The sequence below is a fragment of the Phallusia mammillata genome, chromosome 6 (assembly GCF_965637545.1).
Source record: "Phallusia mammillata chromosome 6, kaPhaMamm4.hap1.1, whole genome shotgun sequence".
NCBI classification, from domain to species: Eukaryota; Metazoa; Chordata; class Ascidiacea; order Phlebobranchia; family Ascidiidae; genus Phallusia; species Phallusia mammillata.
Genome location: NC_137257.1, coordinates 5,041,074 through 5,057,133, shown reverse-complemented (window position 1 = coordinate 5,057,133; position 16,060 = coordinate 5,041,074). Strand labels below are relative to the sequence as shown.

At 36.0% G+C, this 16,060-nt stretch overlaps 4 protein-coding genes across 4 annotated transcripts; 3 read left to right on the top strand and 1 right to left on the bottom strand.

The window, feature by feature from the left end:
* Window positions 1–2,425: 2,425 nt before the first annotated feature.
* Window positions 2,426–4,547, top strand: LOC145231927 (protein ecdysoneless homolog). The gene has a single exon (XM_080096389.1). The coding sequence runs from the start codon at window positions 2,481–2,483 to the stop codon at window positions 4,374–4,376; it is 1,896 nt and encodes a 631-aa protein (XP_079952515.1). The 5' UTR covers window positions 2,426–2,480; the 3' UTR covers window positions 4,377–4,547.
* Window positions 4,548–4,577: 30 nt separating this feature from the next.
* On the top strand, window positions 4,578–7,979 carry LOC145231925 (acetyl-coenzyme A synthetase 2-like, mitochondrial). The gene has a single exon (XM_080096388.1). It carries the CDS (start codon window positions 4,586–4,588, stop codon window positions 6,632–6,634), a length of 2,049 nt encoding a protein of 682 aa, XP_079952514.1. The 5' UTR covers window positions 4,578–4,585; the 3' UTR covers window positions 6,635–7,979.
* Window positions 7,980–8,002: 23 nt separating this feature from the next.
* On the top strand, window positions 8,003–12,711 carry LOC145231929 (large ribosomal subunit protein bL19m-like). The gene is made up of 7 exons (XM_080096391.1): window positions 8,003–8,070; window positions 8,322–8,434; window positions 8,796–8,998; window positions 9,769–9,898; window positions 10,993–11,127; window positions 11,763–11,884; window positions 12,348–12,711. The coding sequence occupies exons 1-7, from the start codon at window positions 8,013–8,015 to the stop codon at window positions 12,493–12,495; spliced, it is 909 nt and encodes a 302-aa protein (XP_079952517.1). The 5' UTR covers window positions 8,003–8,012; the 3' UTR covers window positions 12,496–12,711.
* Window positions 12,280–15,200, bottom strand: LOC145231930 (small ribosomal subunit protein uS15m-like). Its single transcript, XM_080096393.1, has 6 exons — window positions 14,969–15,200; window positions 14,825–14,900; window positions 14,084–14,208; window positions 13,853–13,914; window positions 13,672–13,790; window positions 12,280–12,680 (listed from the first exon to the last, which is right to left on the bottom strand). The coding sequence occupies exons 1-6, from the start codon at window positions 15,009–15,011 to the stop codon at window positions 12,497–12,499; spliced, it is 609 nt and encodes a 202-aa protein (XP_079952519.1). The 5' UTR covers window positions 15,012–15,200; the 3' UTR covers window positions 12,280–12,496.
* Window positions 15,201–16,060: the final 860 nt, after the last annotated feature.

Here is a 16,060-nt window from a genome sequence, read left to right as displayed (position 1 = left end):
TACAGATTTTTGTAAACATTGCCATTTTTAGCACGTTAGAGGTAATGTGTTTATGGTTCATATAAAAACAGTGAGCACAGGACACGGCAATAGCCAATAAGGACAAGGGAGAACTTGATATTTCAGCAGTTCGCCATGTCTGAAGTCCTGTCCTAGACGATACCAATTAACCAAAAACCACCAGAATTTAAGCACCGTCTTATTTATGTAAGCTTAGGCAGAAAAAAAACTTTAAGTATTAAAGACATTCAGATCTGCGATGTATTAGGTTAGGACTGAAACATACTAATTAGAAGTTTTATCGAATAGATGTAATCAACTGAATCAGACACGCTTTTGATATGTTCACATACGTTTCCTATCCTCTTGGTGGCAAATTTATTTAAAACAACCAGTACTTTTGTGTAGCACTCTGTTCAAATAAAATTTGCTGCCAGGCAAACAATAGTGTTATTGTGACATGATAATTGTTTTGACGCCAAAAACGAGCGGCACTGGAGTCTGGTTGACTTTAGGTCAAGAAGGTAACGTCAGGTCAAATGTTTGGAAGTGCTTGTTTTTAACGTTTTAAAACAAAATGTCCTAATGATTTTTTCGCGTTGGACACGCCATGTAAAATTAGGCCAATTTATCGTTTTTTGACCGATTTTTAGTATCTGGCAACCCTGGGTTCGACTATGGTGCGCATTGGAACTTGACTCTGATTGGTCGTGATGTCAACGATCTTATTCAAGCTTATCGGCAGGGGCTACTCTAAAATACGCAATCTACGCAATCTATACGCAATCTACTAACAAAAACTAAAAATGTTGACGGTAGGGCTATTAGGGTCAGGGTGAGGGTTTGTAATGCAAATAACTTTATAATTTAATTTCAGATGCCATTCATGTCTAATTTTCTCACAAGTGTTAACATGCGGTACCATACAGTGTTTAGTATCACTATCAACACATATTAAGCCCAAACTGGACATCTAAAACTAAATTATAGTGGTATTTTTATTATAAACCCTCACCCAGACCCTAAAAGCCCTAACCGTCAACATTTTTAATAAGTAGATTTGGTACAGATTGCGTAGATTGCGTAGATTGCGTATTTTAGAGGAGCATTTTAGTTTTGGGAACCATTCAAAATAAAGAAAAATATTATTTTTAGTGCGTTTTCACCGGGAAACAACTAGATGCCAAAACTTTGTGCACCATTTCCCGAACATTAGTTACTTAAAAACTTTGGGGCGACCAAAACGTGATATCTTCACTAAATCAATAATCAGTGAAAACGTGTTTTGCCTCAACGTGGTCGTGTTTTGAAAGTCTGTTATAAGTCATAAATGCAGCAATATGAGCATAAAGAATGTTATGTAGATTATTGTTTTCAAAGAGAAAGCGTTTCTGAAAAGGGTCGTATAGTGAATTCGCCATAACAGAACTCATTTAGGATACAAAATTTGTTTTCAAGCTACAGCTCAGCGGACTTCAATAGAAATACGAGGACTTGTCACTTTGGCAATCTTGTAGTAAAATTTATGGTTGTTAAGTTCAACATCAAGGGTGGGGTTGGCAAACAGTAAGTTAGCTAAACAACCCTCTCTTTGTCCTACAGTAGGCTAGAATCTAGATCGGTTTCTAGGTAGGCATATATGCTTTGGTTATTATTTAACTGGTGTGCTAATAAACTTATCACTTGATAAAGATTATGCGCAATAGCCGTTTTGACATCAAGTCTGGGTTTGAATTTTGGAATGTTTGTTTTTTAACCTCAGAAAAACAGAATACAAACAGTGGTGGCAGAGTACGATTGTTCTTGTTGTTTTAATTCGATTGAAATCGTCCTAGGCGCCAGTCATGCATGCGAAGCTGTCACGTGTTGTGTTGTTTTTGATTGCTGCAAAACAGAGTTGACGTTTAATCGCATTTAGGGAGTTAACTATTCCGACTGGTTACTGATTTAATATCGGTTCAATGACTGATTTATTATGGGTTCAATTTGAAAGCACTTGCCAAAAGGGTGCCTCATAGTAAAACAATGCGCAAAAGCGTTGACGTTGACGTTGACGCCTTGACGGCCCCGAAATCAGTACTTAATTTTGTCTCCAAAATTTGGTGAGGGAAATAAGAGAAAGAAAACAAAAACAAACTAAGGACCTTTTTCGGGATTTATAACTATTTTATGGGCTTATTTGGGCAAAAATATTGGTACAAAAAATAATGCATTAAAAACAGATTTGTAATGAGCGATGTGGGAAAAGTTTTAAATCTATCATGTTTAAATCTCAAAGTATTTTTAATGCATTTGTAAATTTATAATACATTTGCTTTGTTGCTAATTGGTGATGTTTTACTAATAAAATAAACTCAACTCAAATACCCAATGCTCAGGTCTCAGACACCAAGATTCAAAACTTTTCTTTTGTTTTTGTATTAGGTATATGTATCTTTGCAGTAAGAAATAGTACATAACTAATAAGATAAAAAGTGGAAATGGAAGAGTTCTGTAAAAAACAAGCAAATGAAGATACTGTGGAATATTGTATTTATCACAAAGAATCAATTTCCCAACCAGATATTGCAAAACATGAGCTTAAACGACTTCTCATTGAGTGTCAAGCTTTTGTAGCTAAGGAAACTCATGGTTACATTTGGCAGAATCAACCTTTTTGTCTTATCTACACCACAAAAGATTCAGTGCCATGCTTATGGGGATCCACTAATTTTGGTGATTTTATTGATGACGAATGGTTTGTTGTATATTTGATATTCAAACTAACGGAGACATTTCCAGAACTTGTTGCTTCTGTTCATGACAATGATGGACAATTTCTTTTAATAGAAGCAGCTGAAAATTTACCAAAATGGATTTCTCCGGACACAAGTTTCAATCGTGTCTTTATCAATCGTGGAATGTTGCACCTTGTTTTAAAGCCTCAGACACCTGCAGAAATTGCTGTTATCCCTGTTACTCCACCAAGCATACAACACTCTTTGTTTGCAGTGAGTAATTCACCATGGATAACTCAGGCTTCTTCAAAAATTCTTGCAGCTGTTCAAAACCGAATAGATGGTTTTCCAGGAAAAGCATTACAAAATATATTTCATGCCAATGTGTATGTAAACAAAAAAGTGCTTTACATCCTAGATGCACATCCTGAACTGATAGCAGCTTGTGTACAGGCATTTTACTTAAGAGACCCAATTGACCTTAGGGTCTGCAGACAGTTTCATCACTTTCCACCTGAAGATCGTGTTTGGACAACAATTCCTATGACAAGATGTCAATATGCCCAACTCGAGCAACAACATTTTATTCCAGATCAACGCAGTGGTTACAGATTATCTGGGACATTGCCATCAACACAAAGAAAAGGCTATGATTTGGGAATGAAAATTTGCCATGGTTTTGAGATTCTGTGCTCCAAAGTGAAGAGTCAATTAGATGTTGATTCTGATTCCAATATGGTTGACAAACGACAGCATGAAAGGTACATTGCAGCATTGAAAAGAATTGGATATTTTCAGAATGAGGTAGAAGGCTCAAAACTGTACCAAAAACTGTTGGCAGATGCTACTAGGTATATCAGTAGTGCAAAAGAAAATCCAAATGTGCAAGATAGCTCTTCATGTCAAACTGTAAAAATGCTAAAACAAATAGAATTGAAACAACCTGAACTTGTTAACCTTAAAATTCATGCAGTTGATAATATTCCCAATCAGGAAGCTGATGACTGGATGTATTTAGATGACAATGATGTAAATAAACTTGTTAAAGATATGAATGAAGGCTTTGAAAAGCTGCGCAAATCAAAGAAGTCCAAAAACAATAGTAAAACGGATTTAGATGGCGAAACTGAATTACTAAATTCTGTCAAAAAAGTGGAAAAATTTGTTGAAAGTGAATCTGGTCTGGAAGGTGTTGAAGTAAAAGACAACTCTGTTAAATTGGAAACAAGCTCATTTATGGATTCTTTAAGTAAAATGCTCGACTTATGCATGGACCTTAACTCAACAACAGCCAACGCTGAATCCGATTCTGATGAATTTTTATGCAGTGCTGAGTCATCACTTAGTGACAATGATGACGAAGCACTTCAAGATTCTGGATACCAAACATCACGAGATATGAGGCACTACATGCAACAAATGGACAGCGAACTCGCCCAAACTGAAATGGGAAAAAGTTTCAAGCAAAATGTTCCCGAATCAAGCAAAAACGCAGATCAACAGAAAGATAACTCCACAAATGCACCTGTAAATATTGATTTGAACTTGGCTGAAAATTTCCTGCAAGGAATAAAACATGAAGCTGCCTTATCTGGCCCTGTCTCAAATGTCTTAGGAAGTTTGGGTGTGAAATTGGAAAATCTTGACCTTGTCAGTTAGGCTGTTTAGTATTTTCGTACGTGTGCCTTTCAATTGTAATTTCAGTTTGAATCATTATTTGTTATTTAGGACTTTTTTTGTATTTAATTTGTTCTGAAAAAACATGATCACGAACCTTTTTTTTAAATGTGTCTTCAAACTGATGACAGTTTGTATTTTATTTTGTTGTAGGTTGGGATAGGCTTAAAAAATTTTGGTTGTTTAGGACAATGATTTGGTGTCGGAGTATTTTACCAGTTGTTCGTCAAATAAAAAGCAGATGGATTTCAACTGGAAGCCGCTTGACAAGTGGATTTTCACTGTCTACAGACATCCCTGAGATAGAAAACTTTAAAGGGGTAAACTCATACAAAGACCTGCACAAATTCTCGATAACAAATCCTGATGAATTTTGGGGTACCTTAGGAAGATCAAGAATTGATTGGATGAAGCCATTTGACAAGGTCTCTGAATGTGACATGCATAAAGGGAGTTTCAAATGGTTTTTAGGTGGTCAACTCAATGTATCTGTAAACTGTGTGGATCGGCATGCTGCAAAAACACCGGACAAGGTTGCTCTAATTTGGGAAAAAGATGAACCAAATGAAACAGAAAAGGTCACATACAAGGAGTTACTGGATCTAGTGTGCCAAGTGGCAAACTGCCTGCGTGACAATGGTGTCAAGAAGGGTGATAGAGTGGCAATATATATGCCAGTGTCACCGATGGCGGTGGCAGCTATGTTGGGTTGTGCAAGGATCGGGGCAATACATAGTGTGGTTTATGCAGGTTTTAAGCCTGATTCCTTAGCTGAAAGAATAGAAGATGCTGGTGTTGAAACGGTTTTGACCACGGATCAATGTGTCAGGGGTGGTGAAGTGATTGAGCTCAAAAAGAATGTAGATGAAGCTGTTGCAAAATCATCCACTGTTAAACGTGTACTGGTTAGTAAACGTACTGGCGCTGAGGTAGGCAAAACACCATTGGATATTGACTTCGATGAGGCAGTTGCGAAAGCCTCAAAGTGGTGTGAACCAGAGGTTATGAACAGTGAGGACATGTTGTTTATGCTCTACACATCTGGAAGTACTGGAAAACCAAAGGGCATTGTTCATTCTCAAGCTGGGTATCTTCTTTACACAAATCTAACACAGAAATTTGTGTTTGATTATCAGGAGGGAGATATTTTCGGATGTGTCGCTGACATTGGTTGGATTACAGGTCACAGTTATGTTGTTTATGGGCCATTGTCTAATGGGGCCACTACAGTCCTCTTTGAAAGCAAACCAAGATACCCAGATCCAGGCCGATATTGGGATATGGTTGAAAGGCTGAAAATCAATCAGTTTTACTGCGCACCAACTGGTATTCGAAGCTTACTCCGTTCTGACAATTCATTCGTCCAGAAATATGATTTGTCTTCATTGCGGGTGCTTGCAAGTGTAGGAGAACCGATTGACCATGAGGCCTGGGAATGGTACCACACTGTAGTAGGGGGTGGAAAATGTGATGTTGTGGATTCATGGTGGCAGACAGAAACTGGTGGAATAGCCATCGCTCCACGACCCTCCGGTGCGGGCGACAAAATTGTACCAGCTATTGCCATGCGACCATTTTTTGGCATTCAACCTGCCATTCTTGGTCGAGATGGCAAGGAAGACACTAGTTTGGGTGCTAATGGTGCCTGTTGCATCAAATACCCATGGCCAAGTATTGCTAGGACTATCTATGGGGACCATGAGCGGTTTCTTGAGACATATTTTAATAAATATCCTGGTTATTACTTTTCTGGTGATGGAGTGAGACTGAACCAAGAGGGCTATTATCAACTGACAGGTCGAATGGATGATGTTATGAGCATAAGTGGGATTCGACAGGGATCCGCTGAAGTAGAGGATGTTATTGATGAACATCCTGATGTTTCTGAGTCCGCAGTAGTCGGTATTCCTCATGAAATCAAAGGGGAAGAGCCTTTTGCATATGTTATTACAAAACAAGGTGTTACCGGGGATATAGAACAACTTAAAACTGACTTGCAGCATAAGGTAAGGGAAAGAATTGCAGGATTTGCTGTCCCACGACAAATGTTTTTCGCCGATGAGGACATTCTACCGAAAACAAGATCGGGAAAAATTATGCGCCGAATTTTAAGAAAAATTGCTGTGGATGAGTTTGAAGAACTTGGTGATACAAGTACTTTGGCAGAACCTGCTGTAGTGGAAAAACTAATTCAGGGACGAATTTTAATGAAACAAAAAATTGAAGATAAAAAGAACTGAACACAATAACTGGTCTGTATTTTGCTTATGCAAGGAAAGATAAAAGAATCAAAATTGATGAAAAGAAATTTATGAATATTTGCTTTTCAGTTTGTTTGAACAAATATAGATCTATGTGGGTTTGTAGATTTTGCAGGGGTGAAATTGTGCTATTTTGTGCCCAACAAATGGTTTAAATGCTTGAAACTATTCAGGGTTATATATTCAATTGAATTAAAGGACAAAATATATACCGCTTTAACTACATACAACATTTTCATGCGAAGTGTTTTGATTTTTGAATTGCTGATCAATGTATTTTACTGTATTTTTTCTGTCACAAACTGGTGTTGCAAAATATAATGAATTTTTTTTGTCTTTGAAACTTATTATACCTCTTTCAGGACAAAATTAAACAGTTAGACAGATTACACAAAATAATCACATTTTACTAGATTTTAACCTCCTAATGATAGTACTAGACTGTGTGCTGTTAAGGTCCCATCACTTTTAGCAAAGCAATTGTGCAGTTTCTTTTTTGCTCAAACTTTTTGTGGCTCTAGATCTTTCAATTTTTACAATATGTAAATATAACTCTTTCCTGTGTGGAATTCGCTGCCAAAATTCAAATAAGTGATACAGTCTTATAATTTTGAAATCATTTAAAATTAGAAAATCATACGCAACCTGTCAACAATTTATTGAAATACCTCAAATAAAAAGTGTATTTTTTAATTTATTGCCAATATTGACACAGAAATATGGAATCTATAATTATGCATTGCAGTAATTGATGTGTGCAATGTAAGAAGTGTATTTTAAATATGACAACTTGCTCAAAATGTCTCTTACATTATAAAATAAAATGTCTGATAGTGTAGTTATATTGATCAAAATTGTTAAGTTGTGCATGGCATAAAAATATGTTTAATTTCCATTTTGCAATATTCATTCACTTGTAAAAAACCATGTAGTGTTAGTGTACTTTTACCATTGTCATTTCTCATGCTTTTTATTATACAAGTGTACCTAGTCCATGACAAATACCAATTTGCCGAGCTTTTTTCTACAATAACTGGACTAGGAGATTAGCAAAATGGTTTTGTTAACAAATTGCTATGCAATAAACAGATTATGTGATTTTTCGGATTCATGTGTATGTGTCTTAAAAGCCAATATCATCAGTCAGTTTACAACTGCTTTTTACATGTATGTATTATCTCTATTGAATTGTTTTGCTGCGTCAGGAAGGTTTTGGTGTCATTGTGTGAAATTATGTTGGTTTACGGTTTGGTATTACACATCCCCAATTATTTTGATTCTACTGTCATACAAATAATGCATTAATGATTTTACTTCATCTTAGTCCAGTGAAACAAAACTAGATTTAAATGAAAGCATGATGAATAAATCTTGGCTGTTCTCACTTTCAAGATGGACACAGTCACTTTCCAAAGGTATTTAGTAAATATCATACTTTTGCTTGTACATTCAATTTGCCTGTAGCTAAAGCAACATAGAGTCAAATCTAGCTATATGTGGCACCTTTATGTTTTAATACCCTAACTTAATGTAGATCATAAAACATACAATGGGGCAGAAAATAAAAATAGTTATGAGTAAAAATGATTTGTTGCAGTGTATATTAAAAGCAACATTCTGGAAAGGAAACTACGAACTTTATGAGAATATATTTTTTTACCTTTAGAGGCAAAATGTGCAAGAGCACCTATTCTTCATTTGTCAAAGAGGTCAAGCACTTTCAAGGCTCCAACGCGTCCTGACCTTAAAACAACTGAATCTGAAACAACTTATGCTAAAGTAAGGTTTACCACAATTGGGCCAAGAATGCCAAATAACAGCCAAAATTTGGGTGGTCATTGAGATTCTCTTGCTATGTTTTGTATTTCTGACCTAATCAATTTTAGGCTAGTATATTAAAAAATGCATAAAGAAATATTTTAGCAACACAAATTAAACCAGAGTGGCCATCTTGTGGTTTTTTAACTAAACAATTTCTTTTTTTAACGAAACTTCACTATTTTTCTTAAGTTAACTTTGTGAGAAAAAAATTATATTACCAACAGTTATATTGCAATAATGCTATCAAACATCTATGATTGCAAAGATTTTTTATTGAATATATAACCAAATATCATGACTACACTTTTTTTTATTTTAGGGTAGAGAGAACCCAATGCTTTTCTGTGAGGAATATATACCACCACAAGTGCAGCCAGATTGGCATAGAAACAAACTAAAATATCGCCTTGAAAGAATGGATTGTTTACGCCGTCGCAAAGCATTTAACATCCCAGAATTTTATCCTGGTAGTATTGTAGCTGTTACAGTTGCTGACAAACATGCACCAGGGAAATCAATAAGGTACCCACAGAAGTTATGGCAGAATGTACAAAATTATTAATGGTGTTTTTTTTGGTTGTGTGGTATTTACTGACCAAGGTTAAAAAATCATGTTAATGCTGCGCACTTTGTGAAACATTTTACCTAAAACTGGTGTAAATCAAATGCACCAGGCTTAAAATAACAAAATGTAGAAAATGTCTACACTTTTAATGATATCATGAAAGTGAATTTGTCAATGCAAAATAGTGATGGGACGATAACAGATTTTGAAGCAAGTGCCGATACCAAGTACCACTTGTATATACCTTTGATACCGATTACTTAAATATAGTGTCGTACTCAGTTGTATATCACTGGCTAGTTTACCTGCCATGGTTGGGGTACGTGCGTGCACACACACATGCAGAAGCAAAAATGTGATTTCCACATGATAGCGAAAAAATATACGTAACCTGGCAGAAGTTTTTCCCGATTTGTGTAGTGCGAAGCAAATATTGGCAAAAAGTTGCCCAAATTCTTATAGTGTAAACTGGCCTTTGGTAGCGAAGTATATGGCTTTCAAAACTAAGGCAAAATATTTCAATACCGAGGCTGAGTAATGAGTATCGTTACCACTGAAATCGTTCAATACCAGGTACTTGTCCCATCACTAATGCAAAATATCAGTCTTCCAAATCGTTACATTAGTATTAATGGCAAAACTGTACTTAAAACTGTATTTCTTTCTTAAAAAAGATTTTTAACAATTTTAAAACAAAAACATGACTTTCCAAAAATGTTGATGTCAGATTTAATGGACGTGTGCTGTACAAAGATGGATTCGGTTTGGGTTGCAAGTTTGCACTGAGAAATGTCATTGACGGAGAGGGTATTGAAGTTGTGTATCATCTCTATGGACCCTACATTCAAAAGATGGAAGTACGAGCACTTTTCATAGATGTCTCTTTGATGTGTTGCTTTAAACCAGTGGTTCTCAAACTGTGGTACGCGTACCACTAGTGATACGCCGAAGCTTTTCAGGTGGTACGCGAGTAGCTTTCTGTGGTACCTATTTCAAGTCCGTTCTAAAATTCGAACACAAATGACCCAATTGATCAGCTCTGGTTTGAAAAAAGGGTTTTGGTCAATGGTTCCCAACGTGGGGTCCGTGAGATCCCATGGAGGCAAATATGTTGAGTATCTTAACTAACAGAAATTTATTTTAGGCTTCTCAGCAGTGTTTACAATCCTACATACAAGTGCATACAGTATAACAAACCTTAATTAGGTCAAGAACAATTACTTTTTTATCATTATTTACCCTATTGTGACATCATAACACACATGGACAATAGACTTCATAGGACAAGGTTTGAGTCAAGTTATATATACCAGAAAATTTATCTGTTTGTTGTGTTGACCGCTACTGTACAGAAACTTCGTTGAAAGAAAGGACTTAGAAGTGAATTTGAATGCTTCAATAACGTATAATGCGAGTCACATGTAAAGACGGTAAATTACGTTGGTGGTCCGCAGACTTACAAAAGGGGTCGTGACTACGAAAAGGTTAAGAACCCAGGTTTAGGTGGTACGCAACAATAAAAAAAATTGTCAAGTGGTACGCGATCCGTACAAGTTTGAGAAACACTGCTTTAAACAATCAAATATAGTTGTTACTATGGTACTTGGGGACATTATTATCATTTTCATACCAACAGTTGCTTAAGCAAAATCAGCTGTTCATTTATAACTACAACATAATAGTCATAGTATGCCAGGCCTATTAAAGAAGGCATAATATCAAATCATTCAGTCATCAAATGGCAAGGCATAGGCCAGAAAAATCTAACCTCTGGTGGGACTTGAACCCACTACAAAAACCTTCTCGCATACTACAACATAAGAGGATCAATACACTTTCTTTGTGCAATTGTGTGTTCCAAAAAACGAAATCTATGGCATTTTTTGCTGTTTCGTTTATGGTTGCATTACAACAGCTAATCCAGATATAAACAACCTCTTTTTTCGTCCAGGTGTTGCATCTCGAAAAATGGGTGGACACTGATTTAAGATATTTGCGAGATGCAGACCCATCGTATTGCACAATAGATCCAGATATGCAACCTAAAGCCCTTCCGCCCACATCTGTTGAATTAGAACTATTTCGGGTAGGTCAGGATAATCATTTCATCAAAAAAGACAACTAAAGACTCTATGTGCACATTTCTTGTACAAACATAACAAATAATGACTGCCCTTCTTACAATATTGTTAAATATGAATTATGGTATTTAGCAAATTGTTCCTCGAAAGTAAGGATCATGACCTATGGCACTTTTCATGACCGCATGGTAAGAAATAAATAACAGAATAAATAGTAAATATATCTGCTGATATCAATTCGTGTCTAAAAAATGAAATCCATACATTTTTCAGCACAGTTAGGCGGTTTAGGTGTTGCATTGGAATAAATATTGACATGATCTCAAAATAATATAAAAAATGTTTTTTTTCTCTTACACAACTATGTTTAAAAAATTGTCTTTGTTTCTTAGCTATAAACTGTTCCCAATGCCTGCTCTACAGTGAACAGAAATGATCTTTTTTTAGATCTGTGCATAAAACTACTTTTCTGTTGGTTTAAAAAAATTGATTTATACTATTTGGTCTGTTGGAGAGACCCTTCTGGCAAAATGTTTGCCGAATCTAGTTAAATTGTCTAATGTTACCTTTAACCCCAAAGATTTAACCTATGAATTACTTTGGTGGTAGTTACTGAGAGAGATTGCAACTTTTGTTTTAGGAAAGAGTGAAACTAAATAAATCTCCGAGATGGCAATTTCAATACCAAAAGCACTGGCCACCACCGTATAATGCAGATTTCCAATCCCACTTTTTGGAGGACGAATTAATTGAAAGTGAAAGGTAAACAATTATTAAGTTCATAGAGCTCTTCCGCCAAATGTATTTTAGTTGCGCTGTCCTATACAGGTCACCTTTATCAGGGTAAATAACACTGAATGCGCATAGTACAACATAATGAACATCAAACCGGACATAATGCTTTCAGCATGCTACAGGCACCTGCTCAAAGATTAGGGGCCCAATTATTCGTTATCATGCAGATTTATTGTTGCATCGTGACATGCTTGCGTTTAATTCTTTTCTCCTTTGTGTATTATGCCTGTGCTACTTGCATTCAGTGTTATTTACCCTAATAAAGGCAACCTGTATAGGCTGCCGAAACGTTGAAATAAAAATACATTTGCTAGAAGGGCTCTATGAACTTAATAATCTGCCAGGCAGTAATAGCTTATATATGTAAACCATTGTTAGTTTATTGGTATTGATGGTGCAGCATGTAAAATGATAAACTTGTTTTGAACAGATTTTCTGCAATGGAATCTTGGAGAAAATATGACATTTGCCGCCACTATGATGTCACAGAGATGAAAGAAGAAATTGTTGCCGAAATGAAAGCGAATAAATCAAGGATTGAAAAAGCAGATTCCACATTAAAACAAGAAACCTCCTAGTTCATTGTTCTAATTTTTGTAGCAACTCTTTTTTTATTTGATTTTTCGTTGTCTCAAACTCCTCATTGATTTTTGCATCTTCGGCCATTTGTTTTTGCTTTTCAGCAAAGGCACGAATTCTCATATCTTCAACATCTGCTGCTAAGTCTGTTTTACTTACCCAAAGCTCCGGTTCCAAAATATGTCTGTCAATAAATAAAACAAACATTGCTTTAATTGTGACAGTTCTTTTTAAAGTCTAAAAAAGTGAAAATGACTACCAAATATTTAAAAAAAAAACTGAAAATGAAAAACTGAAAATGTTCGGACGGAAAGCATTAAAACAATTTTTGACAGCATGGTGAAAGAAAACATAGCTACACAATTGCACTGAAAGAAATAGCACAATCGGTGGATGAGAGCTAAATGCGCTTCAGCTATACCATCATTATGCAACTGGGGCTCACAATAAAGTGAGGTTGAGTGCGTTGTGGGTAAACACGGCTGGGGGTGGGACGTTGGTGAAAACGATCACTATAAATTCAATCAACAAAGGCAGTTAAAGTTACAATAAAATGAAGTGCTGTTTGTACTTCATAAAATGAAGTTTTCATGGCATTGCACAATGGCACAATAACTTTGATTTTAAACTACCATACACTTAACATTTAACTGTTTTTCTAGTAAACCAGGAAAAGGTCACACAGGAAGTCTAGCTGGGATATCTGACCACTAATATATTCAAGGTCAAGAGTAGAACAGTGTTACAAACAGTTTAACGAATTTTTAATGCAACAAAAGTGCCAGACCTACTTTACAGTTGTTTAGCAATAAAGAGAAATCCACAAAGTTTGCCTTAAATGGCACAACAACAACTATTTTAAATATATATATAGTAAAGCACAAAATCTGCTTTTAGCTTTGTTATTGTGCAAATGGTCATACAAAAACTGATCCTACATCTGTATACAGGTGATTTAGGATAATTGGAATCCGTAGCATGATCATACATTGTGTTTTTGATATACTTAAGCTTGAGCCAGATGTTACAAATTGCTAAGTAGTGGCACCTCGGTACTGTTTTGAATATTTAGAGTCCAATAAGTTACCATTTCTGTCAATCGCATGGAAAAGCTTAGGTAGAGGTGCTTTAGTTAATTTCCATTCAAATTTTGTTACTTCACACTGCAAACTTACTGAGTGCTTAGTTCCTTCAATACTTTTTCATAAGATTCATAACGAAATCTGCGAAGTTCATTTAGAAGTTGCCACCGTCGTTCAAAAGTACGCAAAAGTTTTCCGCGAAAAGTTTTTTTCTGTTGAAAAAAGTGATGGAATTACAAACAGAGTTCACATGTGCACACTTTGCATAACCAACCATTTTGTCATTTTTTCTTGACATTCTTTGAAAGTAGCGAAGCTTTACTGTCAATTTCACAACTAAAATGTAAATTGTAATTGAAAGTTTGAAAACTGTCTGTATACTCGTAAATAAACAAAATCCCCTGAGCAACAAAAAGTGCAACAACCTTTGCCACAACATCAATTTGTACAAGAATTTATCAAACCGATTGGCTTTTTATTTAAATGTATAATTAATGTTTATTACTTTGCACTTCCTCCGATTCGAAATCTTTTTCATGGCGCTGGACTCTCCTAATTAAATCCTTTGCTTCCTCTTCTAAATGAACACCGTGCCTTCCATACTTAGTTGACAAAACCTCTTCAGCTTTTCTGCAACAAATAGGATAGATATAAGTGTCACACACTAGCCATGGTTTTCAACCTTATACTGATAGGTACCACCTGAGGACTTTTCCTATCGCCGCATCCACTTTAGCCTTGTTATAAATGGTAAAACAAGAGCTAGGTCTATTCTTCTTGACTGGGACATAGCCAGGTTAGCAATTCTAAACGAATGTCCAAGACACAAGTTTTGGCCACAGACCAGAACTATTCAGTTGGGTCAGTTAAATTGCATTTCATGATTTGACTTTAATTAGGTATATATAGCATAGCTACCCATGTATCATTTCTAAGCTCTGACATGGTAAGGGTACCACAGGTTGAGAACCACTGCTTTAGTGTTCACAAGGTTGTTGGTTATAATCCTGTCTCAATCACTTGCACTTTCCCAGCCAAGAAGCTTAAAACACATTTCTCCAACACAGAGAAACCTAGTTTTGAGGTCACCAATTTGATTGAATTTCAAATTAAAACTGATTGGACAGACATGCCGTAAACAGCAGGTTGGCAGGGCTTATTGTGAGCAGAACGAAGTCTGTCAATGATCCTCCAAACAAAGATAAAATAAAACGCAAAAAAACAAGCGAGGTAAAACAAAATTTACGAGGTATTTGTTTGTTCCGGCGAAGTTGACTCTGTAGTATAAAACTTCTGCACACAAGGAACGTACTTTGGTCCACCTGTAAAGTGTATTTGTTTATCCCTGCTTCGTACGATGTAGCAACAAACAACTCTACTATAACTTTACCTGGGAGCAATCGAAGATGTGTAAAAAAACGACCCAACATCATCTCAAAGATAAAGTGGTTGTTTTATTTGCGTCGACACATCGAAGTATTTAATGGGAACATAAAAGCAATGTGCACACAAAATCTGCAAAAACCACAGTTCCCAAAGAAGCCAATTTATTCTTTTATGGTTTTGTAAAATAAACTTTTCGCAGCACGATTTTTTTCAACAGTCTCGAATGAGGGGAAATTTAATTCATAGAAATCAAGTCAGTTCCCATTCCCAAGCAAAAAAGAAAAGGGGGAGCACAGAAACTACTTGTTACCATACATTTTTAATTTATATGTTCTGGAGTATTACATCTATTAATAATCATTTGTAGTAATTTATATATCATTTCAATCCCATAATCTTCAAAAATATTGTTGCTGACAGATGAGCAAGCTATGGTTGCGTGTGCTCATCCCCAAGAAATCCGGCTTTGGCGGCCGAACGCAATTCTGAACTGGAACTACATTCATTTGATTTAAAGTCGATTTACGTCTATATACTGTAACAAAATCTATTACTCACGGCCACATAATTCCTCAGAGGTCGATCAAGCACAAATTCGTACGATGAATTATACTTTTCGCCGTACGTAGGGGACAGGGATGCGAGCTTTTTTGTACAATGGTCAAGCGTTAATGTTTATGTCAAAATGTGTATGATTAGGGCGTAAGCCGTAAAGAGTATAATTTTATTCTTAACTAAATCCCCTTAAAAAATGTAATAGTAGAGCTACCGACACCAAACCCTACGGCAGACCCAGATTACAGATCCGCAGTGGTGGGATTTGAATTTTTTGTCAGCCGGCTTTATCACAAAAGTATTATTTCAGCCGGCTTTATCACAAAAGTATTATTTCAGCCGGTTTTGTTACAAAAAGTCCATGGACAGTAACCAGTAATGCTAACCGGTTCGCTGATCTCATTAAATTTCGTGAGACGGTTCTATAGAACAGGCGCGAACCGGCTGAATCCCACCACTCCATATCTGTCATTTTTAGATAAACCGTTTCAAATCGGTATTTGGCCTGAACATTTTGGTCTCTGCACATTTCGCAAATTTT